At 40.6% G+C, this 21122-nt stretch overlaps 1 protein-coding gene across 4 annotated transcripts in view; it reads right to left on the minus strand.

Annotated features, from left to right (window-relative positions):
• Positions 1-925: 925 nt before the first annotated feature.
• Positions 926-21122, minus strand: part of KNTC1 (kinetochore associated 1) — a 96830-nt gene continuing 76633 nt past the window's right edge. For 3 of the 4 annotated variants that reach the window (XM_031948491.1, XM_031948489.1, XM_031948490.1), the window contains exons 52-64: positions 20224-20270; positions 18734-18812; positions 17820-17938; positions 16998-17133; positions 15453-15548; positions 14042-14098; positions 13585-13639; positions 13408-13471; positions 11544-11673; positions 5200-5289; positions 3857-4002; positions 3392-3482; positions 926-1496 (exon numbers count right to left, since the gene is read on the minus strand). In XM_031948491.1, the coding sequence (XP_031804351.1) occupies positions 1473-1496; positions 3392-3482; positions 3857-4002; positions 5200-5289; positions 11544-11673; positions 13408-13471; positions 13585-13639; positions 14042-14098; positions 15453-15548; positions 16998-17133; positions 17820-17938; positions 18734-18812; positions 20224-20270 (1134 nt within the window). In that variant the 3' untranslated portion in view covers positions 926-1472. Of the gene's footprint in view, positions 1497-3391; positions 3483-3856; positions 4003-5199; positions 5290-11543; positions 11674-13407; positions 13472-13584; positions 13640-14041; positions 14099-15452; positions 15549-16997; positions 17134-17819; positions 17939-18733; positions 18813-18835; positions 19022-20223; positions 20271-21122 lie in introns of those variants that run through there. The other variant, XM_031948492.1, reaches the window with a different exon arrangement.

Here is a 21122-nt window from a genome sequence, read left to right on the forward strand (position 1 = left end):
TGTGGGTTGACAAAGGGCTTTCCATGCTATCTCATTTGATCTTCACAACTCTAAAAGGTATCTGCTCTAATTATTCCCATTTTACAGACAAGGTAACTAAGGCTGAGAAAGGTTAAGTGCCCTGCCTGGAGCTTGCATGGCTGGTAATGGTGCAGCATTTAAATTTGGGTCCCTCTGACTCCAAGCTAAGTTCACCATTTTTCTTTCCTTACTTTGGGAAATTAAGTAAAGCTCAGGATAATTTCATTTTCAGTTTAATTCAATTCTTTCTTCCTCTCTTCTAAGTGGGAGCAAGAGTTTCACAATGAGAAGTTACTGATTATAAAGAGCAATATTAAGGAAGTCATGTTGTGTTTAACCTATACTGGATGACTTGCTATCCAGGGGATGGGAGTGGGGTGAGAAGGAGAAAAATTTGGAACACAAAGTTTTGCAAGGGTGAAATGTTGAAAACTATCTTTGCAGGTATTCTGAAAATGAAAAAACTATTATTTAAAAAAAAAAAAAAAAAAAGGAAGTTATGTTAGATGATTTTTTAAAATATGCTTTGTGAGCACTTTTTTTTAATCTGTGCTTTCAGTGGCATAGGGAATCTGCAGAAAGAAAACACCCTCATTGGTACAGAGACGACCTGCTCGCTCCTTCTCCTCTCTGATTTTTTTTTTTTTTTGGGGGGGGGAGGGGGGTAGGGGAGAAGGGATCAAGGGAGAAGAAGCGTAGAAACAATTCACAAATCTCTAAGCACCAGGGCACTCAAAGAGGTCCACTCGGACTCTCGGGTCTCAGAAGCCAAGAGAAGAGGCAAGACTAGAATGCAGGGAGATGCGGGACTCAGGCCAGTTTCTTTTCAACAACAGCCTGCTGCCCACTTCTCCATACTGAATTCTGGAATAAGTGGGGGAAAGACTGTTGGAGCAGGTTGTGATTTGATTTGGTCTTTAATGTAAAATTGAGTCAGTGATGCTTTCTTAGTGGTCAGAACAAAAATAAATTACAGTCTATATCACGTTAGTCATATGAATAATCACAAATGTATCAGGCTACAAATACAGAAAAATAAATAGGGAATCTAAGTTTTACACTCTTGTTAAAACCTTATCTTTCCAATAGCCTTTAACAAAAGTAACACTGAAGATAACAAAAGCCTTTTACGGATACATGAGCATTAATGCAGACCATACATTCAGAAGGCTATCCTTTCCTCCCCTCTTTAAATAAAAGGGAAGAGAATTCTTGCTTTGATCCACTGGCCCAATTCTGGAAGCATAGGGGAGTATCAGAGAGGCCTGAGGTCTCCTGAGTTTCGGGCTACTCAGAGGCCAGAAAGTGTAGGATGCACGTTGATGTCCTCTCTCACTTGACAAGAGGCCTTTTTTTCTATTGCACAGTAAATGCTGAAACAGGAACAGCTACTGGCAGAGAACGTTGGGTTCAAACCTCCCATCGCCCTTCTTGTACAAGATTTGTGACGATTACTTTGATTCGCTTAGAAACATCTGAAGAGAGAGAAAAGAGAGTAAATAATCGGGAGTCTAATTTCTTAATGATTTTTCTTTCCATAAGAAAAAAGATTTTGCAACTTTAAGAACCATTTAAGAACTAGATTACTGAAACGCATACCCAAAGAAGCTCATCTAACAAATCTGAGGTTAGGCAAGACAAAGGAAAGGTTGAAACAATCTCCAGACACCACATGCAATTTTGTTCCTACTTTCTAATTTTATTTTCTAAGTTTCTTTATTGAATCAACTTTCCCTTTCTTGAGTAAAAGCAGTCTTGCACCATCAATACAAGTCTGGTCTGATATGAAATGAAAACTAGAAAAGAGACCAAAGAAGGTTAAGCGAGCCTCCTAAACAAAAACTTCTGGCTTATAGCTTAGTTATACAACTGGATTTAAAGTCATTGCCACACCAGAAACTGGAAACTAAGTGGATGCCCATCAACTGGAGAATGGCTGAATAAATTGTGGTATAGAATATTATGGAATATTATTGTTCTGTAAGAAACGACCAGCAGGAGGATTTCAGAAAGGCCTGGAGAGACTTACATGAACTGATGCTGAGTAATGGGAGCAGAGCCAGGAGATCATTATATACTTCAACAACAATCTATATGACAATCAATTCCGATGGACGTGGCCCTCTTTAGCAATGAGATGAACCAAATCAGTTCCAATAGAGCAGTAATAAACTGAATCAGCTACAACCAGAGAAAGAACTCTGGGAGATGACTAAGAACCACTACATAGAATTCCCAATCCCTCTATTTTTGTCCTCCTGCATTTTTGATTTTCTTCACAGGCTAATTGTACACTATTTCAAAGTCCAATTCTTTTTGTGCAGCAAAATAACTGTTTGGACATGTATACTTATTTTGTATTTAATCTATACTTTAACATATTTAACATGTATTGGTCAACCTGCCATCTGGGGGAAGGGGGTGGAGGGAAGGAGGGGAAAAGTTGGAACAAAAGATCTTGCAATTGTCAATGCTGAAAAATACCCATACATATATCTTGTAAATAAAAAACTATAATAAAAAAATAATAATAAAGTCATTGCCACCTTGGGGACTGAAGTTATGGCATCAGAGTCAGTTTCTGAGTTCAAATCCTGTCTGTTGACTTTTACTGCCTATATGACTCTGAAAAATCCCGTATGCTCTGAGTCTGTTTTCCTCACCTGCAAAATGGGGGACTGGACCAGATCCTATTTTCCATCCTCCACCAAAACCAGCTGGAACCAGTTGGAGACCAGAGAGATTGAGACTGACCCACATGTAGGCAGCTGCTAAGTGTCAGAGTCCCCAGCCAGGCTTCTGCCCATCACACTCCAGTGCCTCCATGTCATCAAACTTCCATTTCCCAGTGATATAATCATTTTTACTGTTTACTTATCAATACAACACCTGTTCTTCTATTGAAAATGTAGCTCCGTGAGCAGGCATGAAGCTGACAGAGACTTGGGACTGGCTGAGCCTGTCACAGCTAGGAGATAGGCAGAATATGCACACTCCAGACCCACCAAATCATTTTTCCCCACAGACTATGCAGCTAAAATCTGTGTCGCAAAGATTCACTGAAGGTAGAAGCATGTTCTGAAGTGGACACAGTCAAAAAGATTGTAAACATACATACTCATGATCTTTTTTTTCTTTTTTGCTGAGAAAATTGGGGTTAAGTGACTAGCCCAGGGTCACAAAACTAGAAAGTTGTGGCCACATTTGAACTCAGGTCCTCCTGACTTCAGGGCCGATCCTCTAAGCACTGTACCACCTAGCTGCCCCATACACATGATCTTAATAAAGAAAAACCATCCACTTCAGGATACGGAAAACATGCATGTTGGAAGCAAAGGTCGCTCGCTATGGTTGCAGAGGCTCTCCTTACCTTCACAATGTCACATGGAGCTATATCAGGTGGCACAGGGTTCCCACACTGTCTTAAGTATTCTGTTATCAGGACTGAAGCTTCATCCAAACTATGCAATAGAAAAAGTGATCTCATTAATGCTTCAGAGCTTATGTGGTTGCAATACAAATAAGGTGGAGCTACAAGCAACTCTGGTCACCCTGGAGAGGAGCTACAGAAAACAGTTCGATCAGTTATGGATGGGTGCAAACTGGGCCATGGAATCCTAACAGAATTTTGGAAAATCCTATTCTGGTAAGAGAATGCTCCTGTACCATGACCCTTTGGCTCACTGATGTGCAATTACCTATTTAAATATTAGCCTTTTTCCCGAAATAAGTCTAAAACTAAAGAATTTCAAACCAATCCGGTTATCTGTGTCTCATTTCTCACTTCAGGCATGGAAGGAAACATCCCAGGATGCACTTTTCCGGGTTAACGTACCTGTCATCGTGGACGAGATAATTCACCAACTCCCTGACCTTCTTGGTACTTATCACTTGTGCTTTCAACAGAGGAAAGTATTTTGTGTTCGTCAGCGTTCCAAACTGCCTCTTGCTGATGATGTGATTCAGAATAAAATTCTTCACCTGTGAAATGACAAATCTCCCTCCATTGGAATCGTAGCACAGAGTCCAAGCCATCACCCCGAGTGGCGGCAGTTTAGATAATCATACACTCGACACCACAGTCAACCCTTTTTCCAGGGGCCTTAGTCCTTGTAGTACATCACATGACAGCAAAAACTCAATACTGTCAGTTACTATTTTATATTTCATAAATAAATCTGATTCAATAGTTATAACAGTTAAAATGCACATTTTGAATACATGACTATGTAAAATGATGCTCTAAGGGGCAATGATTTTGTCAGTAGAGAGCAGGAAGCCTTCCTCCACTTATTTAATCAGTCTTTGGCATTGGTATGGGGCCCAAAAATGGGAAATGAAGAAGTCCCCCATTAGGGTCTTTTTACAAATGAGTCAGCCCAGTGCAAACAGGAGGTTGAACTTGAGCAGCCCAGAAGTAATTTGTTTGACTATAGACTGCCTCAGGGGCGGGACCCTGGTCATATTGAGATAGCTTCATAAGGGGAGATGTCTCCCTCTCTGATTGATTGGGCATGTGACTTCACAGACCTTTTTAAGCCCACTGCAGCTGGAGGTCATTCTTTTTATCTTGGGGTAGCTGAACCAAGTGGATGGATAGCCAAGCGAGCTAAGGGACTTGATAGTGAACACGTGGGTCTCTCGTAGACCTGGTGTTCACTTAGGAGCTAACAGGTCAGGGCATTATGTGAGCAAGTGTAATAAAGACTTTAAGTTTGCACGTGACTATCCTTGAGTGCACTATCAGTTATTAAACTACAATTCAAGAAATTGTAGCCAGAGATCTCTGAAGGCCTCAGAAGAGGTGAGCCGAGTTAAAGTTGGTTGACATTGCAAAGGTGAGAGGCCAGAGAATTCTCTGAAGCCCTGGGAAATAGGAGAGACTGGCAATGTAAAGAGCTGCAGAGTAACTCTAGGGCATCTGCAAATAAAGTGACTACCCAGAGTTAAGCATTTCTGTCCTTTACAGTCCCCCAGTTAGGAAGGGTCAGTGCGGGAGATGGGGATAGGGGTGGATGTTCCACAAGATCTTCTAGATGAACTTGGGTACTTCCCCCTCTGTGCCAGATCTCCCCTTGGCAATATGGAAGCTAGAATGTGCCAGGGCCTCTTCAAGGCCAGTACTCATCCACAAGATAAAATCTGCTATGTCAAAGCTGAACCGGAGCATCTACTCACTTGACAGGCAAATCCCGCCAGCCGGCCGGTGTTCATATGTTCATCTACTTGTTGTAAAACAGTCTCGAGGTTACACCATCCCAGGAAATTCTGGTAGAAAAAAACAGAGAACGAAAAAGTCAATCCAGAAGGGACAGAAAGAAAGCAGCATCCTCCTTGGTAAGGCGAGTCATGGAAACCTGGAAGCTTTCCATTTGGAAGTTGTCAAGACTTAAGGAAAGTTGAAGTAGAGATGATGGAGCATCCGTGGGAAGGCTCATCAGGGACAGAGTGTAGCAAATTTGTCTCGGTTCAATTGAAAGATTCTCATTGGGGAAGGCGGGGGGATGAAATATGAAGAGGAAATACAGTCCCTACCATCTCCCCAGGAAGACAGTGAGAGAAGAAGGGAAGGAAAACATTCTAGGCTTGGGGACAGCTTGTACAGAGGTATAGAGGTGGCAGAGGGAAATCCACTTCCAGAGCAGAACAGGGAAGGTAGCTAGGACAGATGTCCTTACAGCATGTGAAGGGGAGTTCTGTACGACAGTCCTAGATAAATAGGCTGGAACCAGGGATTAATGAGGAGTTTAAAATGTAAAGTTGAGAAACTACAATTTTATCCTCAAAGCAAAAGGGAGCCAAGGAAGTGTCCTGAGCAGGGGAGTGACTTGGTCCTGCATATTCTGGCAGCTGTTTCTGGAGGCTCCAGGCAGATCATGCAATCTCTTCTTCAACTGGGGCTGACTTGAGCACATGTGGTATTGCTCCCCTGATCCCCAACCTTCTTGCTTAGGAACTGTAATACACAGAGTCAATGCTTTCTGGAAAGGGTCCAACTACGGAGGGTTTATTCTAATCATGGCCTTTGTGAGTTCCCAGATGTAGCTACCCATCTCTCGTATGTGTGCTCTCAGGGACTATTTCACCTCTTTTTTATCCCAAGAAGGCAGCACAGTCCATAGTAATGACTTTTTTATTCATTCCTACAAGGAGGCTGAATGAGACAGACTTGAAGCAGGGAGACTAACTAGGAGGCCTTTACAACCATCTGGGTGGGAAGTAACAGGCTCCCAATCTGGGCGGGGTGGGTGGACATATGAGCAGAGAGAAAAGGCATTTATGTGAGAGATGTTGCCCACAACTGACCGAGGTGAGAGAGAGGACTCAGATGTCCTGTTGGGGAGACCAGAAAGACAGTGATTTCTTTAACTGACATCGGGATGTCAGAAAGATGGGAGAACTGAGGGATGAAAGAGAGAAGATCCCACATCTTATTACCTTTTGAATGCTCCACTACCTTTTCACCTCAACCGCCCTCACTAAAACCAAAATGGTGTTTTTCACCATTTTGTAAATGACTTCATAGCCATGTGTTCTTGCTTTTGCACAGGTGATACTGTGAAACCAAATGCTGGCCTTAGTCTTGGTGATCTGTCTCATCTTTAGAATGTGCTAGGAACCCTTTTCCCTCTTAAAATGTTGTTTAGAAACCACCAGTCTGGGTCCTGGACAAAAGGAGTTTTACAAAACCTTACCCAACTATTTCAGTCTGAGTTCATTCATTTGACAAACCTCCATAAGCCCCCAGTTTGGACAAGATCCAATGCTGGACATGGAGACACAAAGAATGAATGGAATAGTCCTTGGACACGAGGATAAAAACGCTCATCGCTCCCTGCACATGGGGGTAAACACAGCTATATCATAACTAACATTTGCACCGAGCTTACTTTGTACCAGGCAGTGTGCTAAGTGCTTTATAATTATCCCATTTGATCTTCACAGCCATCTTCGGAGGAGATGCTATTATCATTCCCATTTTTTACAGAGAAGGAAACTGAGGCAGAGAAAGTGATCTGCCTAAGGTCACCGAGCCAGAAAGGATCAAAAGCTAGATTTAAGCTCACGACTTCCTGACTCCCGGCCCACCTCACTGCCTGAATACAACTGATATGTTGATTGGTTTTGATTTTTGGTGTTTTTTATTGTTATAAGAAATGGTTCCTAGCTAGAGAGTGGAAAGGATATGGTCAGAAATGAAGGAGATGTGAAAACCAAAGAAATCAATAATATCCCCTCTTAAAAAAAAAAAGAGTAGAACCCTTTAATCCCTTTAAAGGGATTTATAATCTTTTAAGAGAGATAAGACAGAAACACAAATAACTAAGACCAAATTGGGCCCTGGGAGAGATTTATATGAACATTTGCTGAGAGAATGAATAGAAATAAGAGAACATTATAAAGGGCAGCTGGGTGGCGCAGTGGATAGAGCACCAACCCTGAAGTCAGGAGGACCAGAGTTTAAATCTGACTTCAGACACTTAACACTTCATGGCTATGTGACCCTGGGCAAGTCACAACCTCAAATGCCTCAGAACAAATGAAAAAAGACAGAGAACATTGTACATTGCAAAAAGATTATAGGATTGTCAATTCTGATGGATGTGGCTCTTTTCAACAATCAGATTATTCAGGCCAGTTCCAATAGACTTGTGATGGAGACAGCCATCTGCACCCAGAGAAGGGACTACGGGAACTGAATGTAAATCACAGCATGGTATTTTCACCTTTGTTGTTGTCTGCTTGCTCTTTGTTTTCTCTTTTTTTTTTTCCTTTTTGATCTGATTTTTTCTTGTGCAACATGATAAATGTAGAAATACATTTAGAAGAATTGTACACGTTTAACATATATTGGATTGCCGGCTGTCTGGAGGAGGGGGTAAAAGAAGAGAGAGGGGGGGGGGGGGGGAGAAAAACTTGGATTTTTGCAGGGTTTTGCAGAGGTGAATTTTAAAAACTATGCAAAATTTTGAAAATAAAAAGTTGTTAAAAAATAAAAGAATTCTGATCTACAGAAAAGAAGGAAGGGGAGAGGAGGGGAGGGAAAGGGAGGAAAGAAAAGAAAAAAGAAAAAGAAAACTATACTATCTCATAAATTTATAGGAGCATAAAGTGTGCCAGCAACTTCCTCATAAATTCAGAGGCCTAAAGAATTGGAAATTGGGGGAATGCCCATCAATTGAGGAATAGTTAAACAAGTTGTGGTGTATGAATGTAATGGAATAAGACTATTATATTATAAAAAATAATAAGCAGGAGAATTTCAGAAAAACTGGGAAAGACTTATGCGAAACAAATGCTAAGTGAAGTGAGCGGAATCAGGAGAACATTGTACATGGCAAGGTCAACTATGAGAGACTTAACTCTTCTCAGCAATACAGTAATCCAAGACAATTACCAAAAAACTCATGATGGCAAAAGCCATCCACATTCAGAGAAAGAACTATGGATGAGCCTCAAAGCCCCTTTGGAAAGGATTTTCCCTTTATTGGGCCACAAAAACTAATCAATAATCCAATAAATAATTCACTGGCTATTTCATTGTTATGGGGAACTTGTGTTGAGGAAGCCTCTTTTACTAATGTGTCTTAGAGACTGCTCTACTATCCATAAATGTGGTTATGAGGCTTGCCCAAGGTCACAAGCATGTATTTGGGGTAGGACTTGAATTCCCTCCTCAGATGTCAACTCTTCCTCCATCACACTCCACAAACTCCCATCATCACCTGCACTTGGCCTGTGAAGGCCTCCACAACCTGGTGCCTCCCTGGGACCTTCTAGGCTTCTGTAAGCAGCAACATGGGTCTCCCTGATATTCTTCATACCTGACACTCCATGCTTGTCCACTGTGATTGGGAGACTCTTTGTCCCTACACGCTCACCTCTTCCTCTAGGCTTCCTCCTAGTCCTATATTCTGCAAGTGGCAAACTTTTCAAGTCCCCTCAATGCTAGTGCCTTTCTTCTGAGAACCCTGACCATTTACCCCCTCTAAATCCTGTATGTAAACAAAAGTTGTTTGTAAGTTGTTTTTCCCATCGCAATGTGAATTCTTGGGGGTAGAAAATATTTTAGCTTTTTTTTTTTTTGGCTGAGGTAACTGGGGTTAAGTGACTTGCCTAGGGTCACACAGCCAGGAAGTATTAAGTGTCTGAGGCCAGATTTGAGCTCAGGTCTTCCTGACTTCAGGGCTGGTGCTCCATCCACTATATAAACTAGCTGCCCCTTTTATTTTTATTTTTTGATTTTGTTTTATTTTTGCTTTTTTTTTTGGCTTTTAAATTCCCAGTGTCTGGGAAATAGTAGGTACTTAATAATATTGACTGATTTGATGACACAAACACATAAACAGAAAAAGAAGAGAAAGCTATGAAAGGCTTGAGAACAGAAAGGCTGCCTCACCTCAATGAGGACTCCATGAAGGAAGCAATATCTGAGCTGAGGCCTGAAAGATAGAAGTCATCAGTAGCTAAAGCGGGGAAGAGGGAGAGCTTCTTCTAGGTGAGCAGGATGGTGTGAACAAAGACAGGGGCGGTCTGGGACAAAATGGCAAACTTTCCCAGAAATGCAGAGTGTGTGAAGAGAGTTAAAGAGATAGGAGCAGACAGACAGGTTAGAAAGAGACTGTCAAAGATCTTCAATGTTAGGTAAGTAACATTTCTTTTGCAGTCTTGAGCTACTCATTAAATCCTGCAGGTCTTTCATTTTCACCTGCGTAGGCGGTCGTTCTGACTGACTTGCAAGTAAAAGTCTTTGTAACAAAAACTCTTGTGTTTCTTTGAATCTTGTTTAAACGAGATTTCTTTTCCTTTCAAAGACCCATAGCCCTGAGTTTAATTTTTAAAGTGAAAAAATATAGCCTAAATGGATTTTTCTGTCCTTCAGACACCAGTCGCCATAGGAAAAGATGGGCAGCTGGGGTCTGAGCTGAAGACAAAACGATGCTCCCTCTGCTGTCCGTGATCTGACTTGCAGGCAGCCACAATCCCTCCCAAAAGGGATTCCTGGGTCCCTTGGGCAGTGTCTGGTAAAACCCACGGACCCCCTGCTCCGAATCATGCTTTTAAATGCAACCAAAAAGATGTAGATTGCAAAGGAAATTAGTTATATCGAAACAGTCATCAAAATATGACAAAAAGAAGCTGGGACAGCAGGTTAAGCACCTCTGCCTTGACACAGTTCACAGCATTGAGGGCTGAAGTTAGGGTGGCGCTAGAACCGGTCACGTCCAGCTCTGCTGTACAGAAGGGGAAACGGCCGAGCGAGGGTGACTGGCCCAAATGGGAGCGGAGCTGGGGCTAGGAGCCAAAGCCAGCCATGGCTACCCCTTCTACAGCACTTACTGCACGCCGGACACTGCCCAGAGCTTCGCGTGATCTCATTTGCTCCTCACAACAACCCCGAGATGTGAGGGCTGTGATTCTGCCTGTTTACCGATGAGAAAATAAGCCCATCATCACACAATATTAAGGGGATGAGGACAGACTTGAACACAGGTCTCCCTAACTCCCTAACGCCTGATAACTGGATAGCGCAGTGGATAGTGACAGGCCTGGGGTCAGCAAATCCTGAGTTCAAATCTGGTTGCAGACACTGACCAGCTATGTCACTTCACCCTGTGTGCCTCAGTTTCCTCATCTATAAGATGGGCTTAAGAAGGAAATGGCCAATCATTCTAGTCGACTTGCCAAGAAAAGGCCAGACAGGGTCACAAAGCATTGGGAAATGGCTGAACAGTCTAAAAGGAAACTCTTCCACGAAAGGTTCTTGGCCTGAATGAGGGAGACCTGACTGCACCCCCCCCCCCCCCCCCCGAGCCCATCAGGCCTCATCTGGAAACTTCCGTGTCCATCTTCCTACCCTTGGGCTCCTCCCAGACACTCACTCAGCCCAACGCTCACGATGATGTTCCCAATCCAGTACACCAGCCAAGACAAAATACATCAATAAAAATAACACTTTAAAAAGAACTGATTTTCAATCTGAAATGGACAAATGAAAAGAATCACTGGTACATAGGGATATGGAAGGTTAATTTTCTCCACCAAACCTGCATGTCCAGCAACGGCCAAAACCAAGCCGATCCTCTGGAAGCACGCTCGGGAGGATGGAGAGGTGGTGAGGGGGTAAGGAGGGGGTAAAGGGGGACTGAGCATGGCTGGGCCGGCAGGGAGATACAGAAGCGGGCCCGTCTGACAAGAACAACTCAACCACGCCAGGGCCAGGGTGGGGAGGGCGACGGGAGGAAGGAGATGGCGCTCTTTCCAGGCTGCCATTTTGAAAAATCAAGACTTCAAATGGGTTTATTCCCCATAAGAAGAACATTGATGTGGTCAAGGAAGCACTTTTGAGAGCTCATTCTGACTACCAGTTTTCAGGAAACAGCAATGAGAGCTGACCACTGAGGTCATCTAGGCTAGTGGAAAAAAAGGGAGAGCCCTAGGCTACAGAGACGCCATGCAAGCTGGGGGGGTGGGGATGCAGGGAGGGTCGGGTTCCTGGGTCAGGGGTCCCTACTCAGTACCTGAAGCTGCTGGTCTCTCTTGTCCGAGTGGGGCATCAGCAGGAGGCAAGCCAGGGCAAAGCCTGGAAGCTCCAGCTGGCTGTACTGCTTAGCAACTGCGACCATATCAAGGTCCATGGAAACAGGACACCTGAAAAAGAACAGGTAATGACTTCCTAAAGAAGATTCTGTGGCAATAGAAGATGCTAATCGCCTTTAGTGATTTTTCACAATTGCTTTTTACCTCCTCAACTTTTCATGATTTAAAAAATTTAAAAAATATTTTTTAAAAAAACAATTAAAAAACTATTGGCTTAAATGTAAACCAAAGTAATCTACAACATTGCTCATGGACTGACATGAAAAGGAAGACTAATAAATGTATTTATTCCAAATAAATGTATCATCAGCCTATCATCAACATATTTATCTTGAATGTATTACAAATTTATCAAATAATCACTAAGTATTAAGTGTTTACTATGTGCCAGGCACTGGGCTAAGTACTAGGGATAAAAAGAAAGGTACAGATATTGTTCCTGGATCCTCAGGGAGGACATTCTAATGGGACAGTCAATTTTTAAATGACCCAGTGGTTCTTAAACTTTTGTTTTCAGTATCTTCAGCCTATTAAAAATTATTGAGGATCACTCCAAAGAGTTTTTGTTGATCTGGATTATATTTATAAACATTTACCATATTGGAAATAAAACTTTTTGAATTTGTAGACCCTCTAAAAGGGTTTCAGAAATCCCCAGGATTCTCTAGATCATACTTTGAGAAGCACTGGACCAGGTAATCAGACAGGAGGAAAGTAAAGAAAATTTGTAACTATTCACTAAGTCCTTCTTCCTTAGCTCTTTTTTTATTTCCTTCTATTTTTGTCTAGAGCTCACTTGGTATTTGGAAACTGTCTCCCCTATTAGACTGTAAACATGTCAAGGGCAGGGACTGTCTCTGTTTCCCAGCATTTAGCACAATGCTCATAGTAGGCATTTAATAAATATTTATTAACTGACAGCATTCCAATCAGGCTTGAAAGCTAAATCCTCAGTAAGATGATAGAATGCATCTGTCTCTAAAAATCTAGACATCTTAGGTTTAAAAGAAATAGAAGGAAACAGGGAAGAGCTAAAGAAGGAAGGCCCTAGTCAGCAAACACTTAAGAGCTTTCTTTACTCTCCTCTTCTCCAATTGCTTCTTTATCCGCCTTGGACATTCCTTGATATTTAAAAATTGCTAGACACATATTTGGTGCTTCACAAATCCTTGGAGAAAAATAATCATTTTATTTACAGAGAGTCAGCTAGCTGGTGATTGGAGTCAGGAAACCTTTTATTAATTCACATCTGGCCTCAGACACTTCCTATTTGTAAGCAAGTCACTTAACCCTGTTTGCCTCAGTTTCCTCATCTGTAAAATGAGCTGAAGGAGGAAATGGTAAGCCACTGCAGTATCTTTGTCAGGAAAACCCAAATAGATTCACAAGAAATCGGACACAACTGAAATGACTAAATAACTAAAAACATTTATACCCAATGTGCTACTTCCATCACAGAAAGGAGAAGCCAGAAGGCACCACAGAGGTCATGGTTGCGGCTTGCCCAAAGGCACAGGCACACTGGGAGGCAGAGCTGGGATTTGCACCCAGGTCCTTTGAGCCCAGTTCAGCATCCCCCCACCCCCACACACTGTGACAGCGCCACACAAAAGCCCCAAAGCTCTAAGGAATAAGAGGCCACAAGAAAGACTTATGTAGCAGGTTCAGCAGCCTTAAAGCAAATGTGGAGGATGGTCTAGAGATTTTCTTAAGATCAAATGGTTTTCTAATGTCAAAGTAGTTTTGTCATTTTTCTTGGAAATATAGAAACAAAACTTTACTTACTCAAGAAGAACCACCAGACTCTCGCAACAGGCCAGTAACTGAGTAGGACTCAGGGGGTAAGAGGCTGAGAAGAAAAATTTAAAACCCAAATAAAAAACTCTGACATCTCAATAACAATGTTCTTATCCCTGAATTATACCAGTCAGGGATTGGAAAGCCAAAGAAGAAAAAAGGTACCTGAGATCAGTGGTATCTGGGAGACTCGCTGCCAAGCTCTGCCGAAGTAAGGGATCTGTAGGAATGAAGCATATCTCACAGACTTGGGCTGTAAAACAGATCCCTTGTCCCTCCCAAATCTCTGCCCACATGCACAAGTTCTGCCCATTGCGGCCCACGGTGACAAATTCCTAACTGCCTTCCCAGTCTGAAAAAGTCACCTCCTCTGGGTGGGTCAGATCTGGCAACTCCACCCACCCGAGAAGGTCAGCGGAACCCGAGGTCCAGGCTAAACTGACTGTTCCATTGATCAGAGCACTAAGTATGGACCTCTAAAAACAGGCCTTCTTCTGGGGCAGAACATTCTGTAGTATATTAGAAAACTCATGTCTCTCATGAGGGTGGAGGTCACACTAAAATATCTACCTTTACCCAGGAAATGGTCAATGCACAAATTTTTCTTTCAAAAAGTACATACCTGCCATAAGGAATGTATATTAGAAATTGCTGATAAGACATTCCTTAGATAGTTAATCTGTGAAAAAAAATAAATTTCAATGAATAATTAATATTTAATATAATTATATATATAAATACAATAAAAATATAATTAAAGATAAAACATATATTCTATCAAGAGTACATTTGTAACTTTTATATAATTTATTTTATACATTTCATGCATTTTAAATAATCATATAACATATTTATATATAATTTTTATATATTATTTGTATAATTTATATAAAATTTTAACCTTTGCAAAGTAGTTCACTTGTTATTCTATTTAATCCAACTTGGCAGGTAGGCGTTATTCCTGCTCCCTCTTTGTAGATGGGGAACCATGAAGCTGAGAGACAGTTAAGTAACTTGCCTGGGATCACACAGCTAGTAAAAGTGACAAAGAACCTGAGTTCAGTCTTTCTGACCCAGTCTGGCTCTCACACTGCCCCTCTTAGCTGCCACCAAATGTCATCTTATGTTTCCCATGTCCACAACCTTCAGGGGGCCTAATAGGAAGCATGGGCTCTCTGAGGCTTTGCCAATGGAACAAAGACTAGGATATAGCCAGGCTTGAAGACTTCAAGTGAAGGTCCTCTGAGGACCCACCACAGTAAGCGCCCAGCTCATCATCAGAGGTTTGGTCGTTGGATGGCTGATGTTTTCAGCAATTCCTAAAGACAGCCTACTGTCCGTTAGGTTGTGAAAAAGTGAGGGCTAGGCCTGGAGTCAGGAAGACCCGAGTTCAGATCCTGATTCACACACTTCCCAGCTGTGTGACTCGGGGCACGTCACCTGATCTGTTTCCCTGGGTTTTTTCATCTGTTAAAGGGAGATATAATAAATAGCACATTCCTGCCAGGGATGTTGCAAGGATAAAATTAGACATTTATAAGTACTTTGCAAATCTTAGAGCACGATATAAATGCTTATTATTGTTCTTGTAGCACAGAAGGACTGCTATCTCTATTGACAAGGGAACTACCCAGACCAATGAAGTCTCAGCTTGGTGAAGGACTAAAGTACAAGTTTAAGAAAAGATTTCAGAAACAAGTTTGCATTGAGACTTAACAGCATATTGTAACACATCCATTTTTTCTTGGGCTGCTCAACGGACTTTTTGCAGAATAGGATAATTTGCCTAAGTTATTTAAGGCCTCCGTGTTTTCTGTCCTCAACTACATCTTTTTTTCTTTCTATCTCTCTGAAAGCTTGACCTGAACTTTGCCTGCAGTGGGTGCTTACTAAATGCTTCCCTATTTCCTCCTTTTTCATTTAAACTTATGTATCTGCATTATGTAGGTGCCTTACAACCACTACTGATATAAAATCCTTAAGAAATTCTCTGCTATAGTCATATTTCCTCCCTGAAGGGTAACAAACCTTACCATGTTGAAGCCAACCAGCTTTTGTAGTAGACCACTCCAGAGCTGGGTATCATATACCTTGTATTCCAAACAAAGTTCAGTCACCAGTCTCACAGCCTGAGGCCAAAGAAAGGAATCACATTATCAGTCAGACATTCATTACACTCGGTGCCCAGTCCCGGGGACAAAGACTAAAATAGCCCCCACTCTCAGTGAGCTTATACGCTATCATTACATCACATCAGCAATGACTCAATCACCATCACTTAATCATCTCCATCTTTGTGTTCTAGAACCATTACAGAATCAACACTATTACTGCCACTGAAAAGGATATGTCCACCTATTCCCATGTGGCTTCAGGAACCACTTTTATACTTTCTTTTTCTTTTTGACATTTTCATTCTTACAGGATATTCTGCATGTGAAAATAAGTCCACCACATTTAGATGAATGCTGGTTTGTATACAAAATCTGGGGGGTGTGGTTTTTTTTTTCCTATTTTACTTATTTTTTAAGAAAATTATTTTCCCCTGTTACAAATAATGATAACTTTTTTTTGGTTATATATGTACATTCATTTTTTAAACATTTTCAAGTTGTGAAAGAAAAATCAGAACAAAAGAGAAAAACCATGAGAGAAAAAAAGAAGAAAAAAAATGAACATAACATGTTAAGTTAATCTGTCTCCATGGTTCTCTCTCTGGATTCAGATGGTATTTTCCATCTAAAGTTTATTGTAATTGCCTGGGCTCACTGACCTGCGGAGAACAACCAAATCTGTCAGTTGATCATAGAACAATTTTGCTGTTGTACAATGCTGGTTCTATTTGTTTCATTCAGTAACAGTTCATATAAATATTTCCAGGCCTTTCTAAAATAAGCCTGCTGATTGGTTCTTATAGAACAACAATATTCCATTACCTTCATATACCATTAACTTATTCAGCCATTTTCCACCTGATGGACATCCACTCAATTTCCAGTTTCTTGCCACTACAAAAAGAACTGCTACAAACATTTTTGCACAAGTGGGTCCTTTCCCCTTTTTTATGGTCTGTTTGGGATACAGACCCAGTTGAGACACTGCTGGATCAAAGGGTATGCACAATTTGATAGCCCTTTGGACAGGGTTCTAAATTGCTCTCCAGAATGGTTGACCATTTTATAACTTCTCCAAGATTCAGCTCCTCGCTCCTGCTCCCATGGATTGTTTCTCCCATTCAAAATAAAAGCTCATTGAAGGTCAGTGACTGTATCATTTTTGCCTGACAAAAAGTAAGCACTTAATAAAAGCTTTTTTATTCATTTGGACATTGAAAACTTAGAGAATTTTGAATCTTATATAAAAAGGAACCGAATTTGGCTATATAAGTGCATTGACCAATTTTATTTTTGTATGTCAACTGCCTCCAAATAGTCCATAACCTGTAACGAAGGGGAAAATATTGTGGTTTCATGGTATTGGAGAGAAAAATAAATTCAGAGTTATAAAAGAATCTTCCCATTGCTCCCTTTTAGCACCAGAAATAGAGTTAAATTTACCTGATGACTCAAATAACATACCAGAGGTTCATGGCTATGATTCTTCCACAGGCCCTTAATCATTCCTTCTTTAGGACTGTTGTGAAATGATTCATACGTGAGAGGGATGTTTAACATTTCAAATGCAGCCAGGAAAGTAATGCATTTCAGAAAACATCTATTAAATAAAGAAGGTATTTATAAGGTTAGAGTTGTAGTGAATTATCTCAGATAAAGAATTCTACCCATCATACTCAAATGTCTTAGAGAAAACATTCACAATTTGAGAAAACTGTAGCTTAAATAAATTATTTGTTGTGACATTTCAAAAAATATTCCTGGAATATTCCTAAAAATTGCTTTTATTTCTAGAAAAACATTTTATACATTTAAGTTATAAATAAGTATATGGTAGCAAAGAAGACTAAAGTACTCTGTTAGTGTATTTTAAGAGATTGTTGTTGTTATTCAGTTGTTTCTGTCTGACTCTCTATGACCCATTTGGGGTTTTCTTGGAGTGATTTGCCATGTCCTTCTCCAGGTCATTTTACAGATGAGGAAACTGAGGGGTGAAGTGACTTGCCCAGAGTCACACAGTTAGTGAATGTTTAAGACCACATTTGAACTCAAGTCTTCCTGACTCCAGGACTGGTGTTCTATGCACTACGACACCACTTAGCTGCTTTGTTTTCTGTTATTTTTCACATTATATCCTCAATGATTACTCGTGTTTATTAACAATTAATTCTCAAAAGGAAGGATCCATAAAAATGAATGAATAAAAATAGAAAAATCACCACACACCCCAATTATTCAAGGAGTCATAATTATACATATCTTAGCTATAAATGTAATTCCACTTACTTGACTTCCTCAAAAGGTTTTTTGAAGAGAGACTCAATTGTTTCTCTGTCTGCCAAACATAAGAGACAGTGAAGAGCTCGTCTTCTATAGGCAAACGTCTGCTGACCTACAGGACGAGGCTGAAAACCAAAGAGTTTTAGGAATCTGGACAGCAGGTGAACTGTCACCTGTTCAGACAACAAATACAACTTGAACAAGGCTCAGAGACTAGGGCCCCACTGGAACCAGGCTCTTTGACAAAGCAGAGTTTCCTCTGCCCCTTCACTGTGTGCCATCTGTCAGCCCTGCTGATGGGCAGTGGCATGCATCACCATACATGGACTGTGCCACATGTGCGGGTAGAAAAGGCATATGGAGTGGAGACACAGCAGCCCACACTGAGCAGTGGTGCTTTTAATTGTGTGCCTTGTTCATATGGCTTATAATATTTGACTTGCTTTTCAGAAATCCAGGGGTAAGCAATAACTTCATTCTAAGTCATCCCAATTAAGGAAATTAAATCTAAAAAACATGGGGAAAAATTTGCCACGAGGAATGGTTGAAAGAACTGGAGCTATTTGGAAAATGGGGAGGCCCAGAGGCTGTTCCTGAGTATCTGAAGGGTTGTCCTGGGGAAGAGAGAAAAGGGCTCCAGCAGATAGAAGGAGCAGCAGCTGAAAGTGGCTGAGACAAAATTTAGCTTGACATAGGAGAAAAAATCCTAAAAGTCTAAAAGTAGAAGAACTATCTCAGCAGGCAACAGACTCCCTCTCACTCAGGGTTTTCAATAAGAGGCTGGAGAGCCCCCTGTTTGGCACATCACCCAGGGATATACATTTCAGGTAATGGGTTCACTGGACAACCTCTAAAGTCTTTCCAGTCTGAGATATTAAGATTCAAATGGGAAAGGCAAAAATGGGCTTATGTAAACTTACAGATACGGATGATGTTGCAACCAAAAATAACATTCTTGAACTATAATCAATGGGACGTATCTGGAGAAGATAGAGAACTCTGCAAATAACAAAGAGGGGGGAAAAAATCCGATTACATTTACCATAAATGATAAAATGCTATGAGATTATATATAGTATAAATGAGACTTTAAATTTCTATAGGAAAAGATATGACTTCCATTAAGTATAATTATATGTATTTTTATATATTTTATATAACAAGCATATGTATGTACAATGGGAAATATCTGGAGGAGATAGAGAACTCTGCAAATAACAAAGAGAGGAAAAAAATCCAGTTACATCTACAATAAATAATAAAATCCTATGAGATTATATATAGTACAAATGAGACTTCAATTTCCATAGGAAAAGATATGACTTCCATTAAGTATAATTATATGTATTTTTATATATTTTATATAACAAGCATGTGTATATACAGAAACACACCCACCTACCCATTCTTCTTATAAGTATAAGAGTCAAAAAATGTCAAGAAAAACTTTAAAAAGCAAAACAGGATGCTACTGGGCCCAAATGACTTCAGTTTTCCTTGTATAGTCTTACTGATACTCACGATAAAGCAGGAAGCTATAGTTTTGCGTTGTACCAGGTGCTGGGACCCAAAGGCAAAAAAAAAAAGGAAACCAGCCCATGTCCTCAAGAAGTTTACATTTCACCAAGACAATCCATATGTACATACACACAATGAATAACAAGTAATTTAGGAAGGGTGAACACTAGGAACTGGTGGAAATTAGAAAAGGCTACATATAGAGACTCACTGAGGTATCTTTTATTATAGATATTATAAAACTGGTGTTCTAGCCACTGCGCTATCTGGCTGCCCCTAAAACAACTCTTAAAAGAATTAAATAAAGGAATGTTTGAGACAGAGATTTAGAGGAAGAGGATTCTGGGCATGAGGGACAGCCAGTGAGAAAGCACACAGAAATGTGGTAAAAAGAAAACTAGACCACAATGTGTAGGAAGGGAAGTCAGGTATAATAAGGCTGGAAAGGTGGCCAGGTTGGGAAATACCAGAAGAGTGTGGGAGCCACTGAAGTTTGCTGAGCAGAGAAGGGACGATGTGCTTACTTACACTTTGGCAGTTGTACATAGAAAGGAATGGAATGGGAAGGGACTTGAGGCAAGGGCACTAATGAGGAGGCTATCGCAGTCCCAGCTAGAGGTGAAGAGACTGAACTCTGAAGTGACTGTGAGATTAGAGAGGAGAGAGTTTTGAGAGATGTTGTGGGGGTGGAAATAACAAAATCTGGCCATTAAATGGGCAGGGCTATGAGGGAGAGTGAGGAACTGAGGATCAACTTGGGGGATGGCACCCCCGGCAGAAATAGAATTGAAAGGGGAAGGGAAAGAATGCATGTGACAAGATGTAGTTTAGATAAAACTAAAACATTTATTTTTGTAAAGCTGTCCTCTATAAGTAAAGAAAATGAGTTTACCTTTGGAGGGCTTCATCTCCTTGAATATTAAAGAATTCTGAAGGTATCTTTAAAAGTTTAAAAAAAAAAAAAAGACAACAAATTTAAAAAATCAAACAATAATGACATACCCAAGAAATCCTTTAGTGTATTTAAAAAAAAAAAATCACTCTTTGTTTTCTGAAAAGATCTTTCTCTCTACGGTAAGCCCCACCATAGAATTAATTGCACTACAATGCCCTTTTTATGGATTTAAAGTAGAACTCATATGCCCTTTTCAGGAGTACTCTAGTGACTGAGTTAGTGCCAGGCTTGGCCCATGGCTAGTCTTCTGACCTTCTTCAAGCTACTCTCCTCATCTTACCGCTTTTCTCTACAGAATATCAGTTTCCTGAAGGCAAGGGTTTTCTTATTTTATTTCTGTACCCCCCAGTGCCAAGCACGGTTCACACATCGCAGATACTTATTGGATGTTTGCTGAACCTTGAGGGAGAAGGTAGACTTTTTTTCTAGACCTATCATTTCATTGGTGTAGGGATATCCTGGCAAAGAAACCTCCTTGCCCAAGTAAGACAGACCTCTCTGAAATTTATAGTTTTGAGGGAGCTGCCCAGGGGAGTGAAAGTCCAGAGAATTTGCTCAATATATGCAGAGGCAGCATTGTATCTCAGGGCTCCCTATTATTCTACAATGTCTCTTATCTTATCTGTATATGACTGCAGACTTTAAAGAATATGCTGCTTGCTACCAGCATAAACACCTCTTAATGCTATTCACTAAATTCTACCTTAAAATCCTAAAGAAATAATGGGAAAAATTCAGTAATCCAATAGCAAATATTATCCTGAATTAGAAATGTTTCTCAGCTCTTCTTTTATGAAAAAAAGAAAGAAGAAAAATCACACTTTGGAAATTCTTAA

The sequence above is a fragment of the Sarcophilus harrisii genome, chromosome 1 (genome assembly GCF_902635505.1).
Source record: "Sarcophilus harrisii chromosome 1, mSarHar1.11, whole genome shotgun sequence".
Lineage (NCBI taxonomy): Eukaryota > Metazoa > Chordata > Mammalia > Dasyuromorphia > Dasyuridae > Sarcophilus > Sarcophilus harrisii.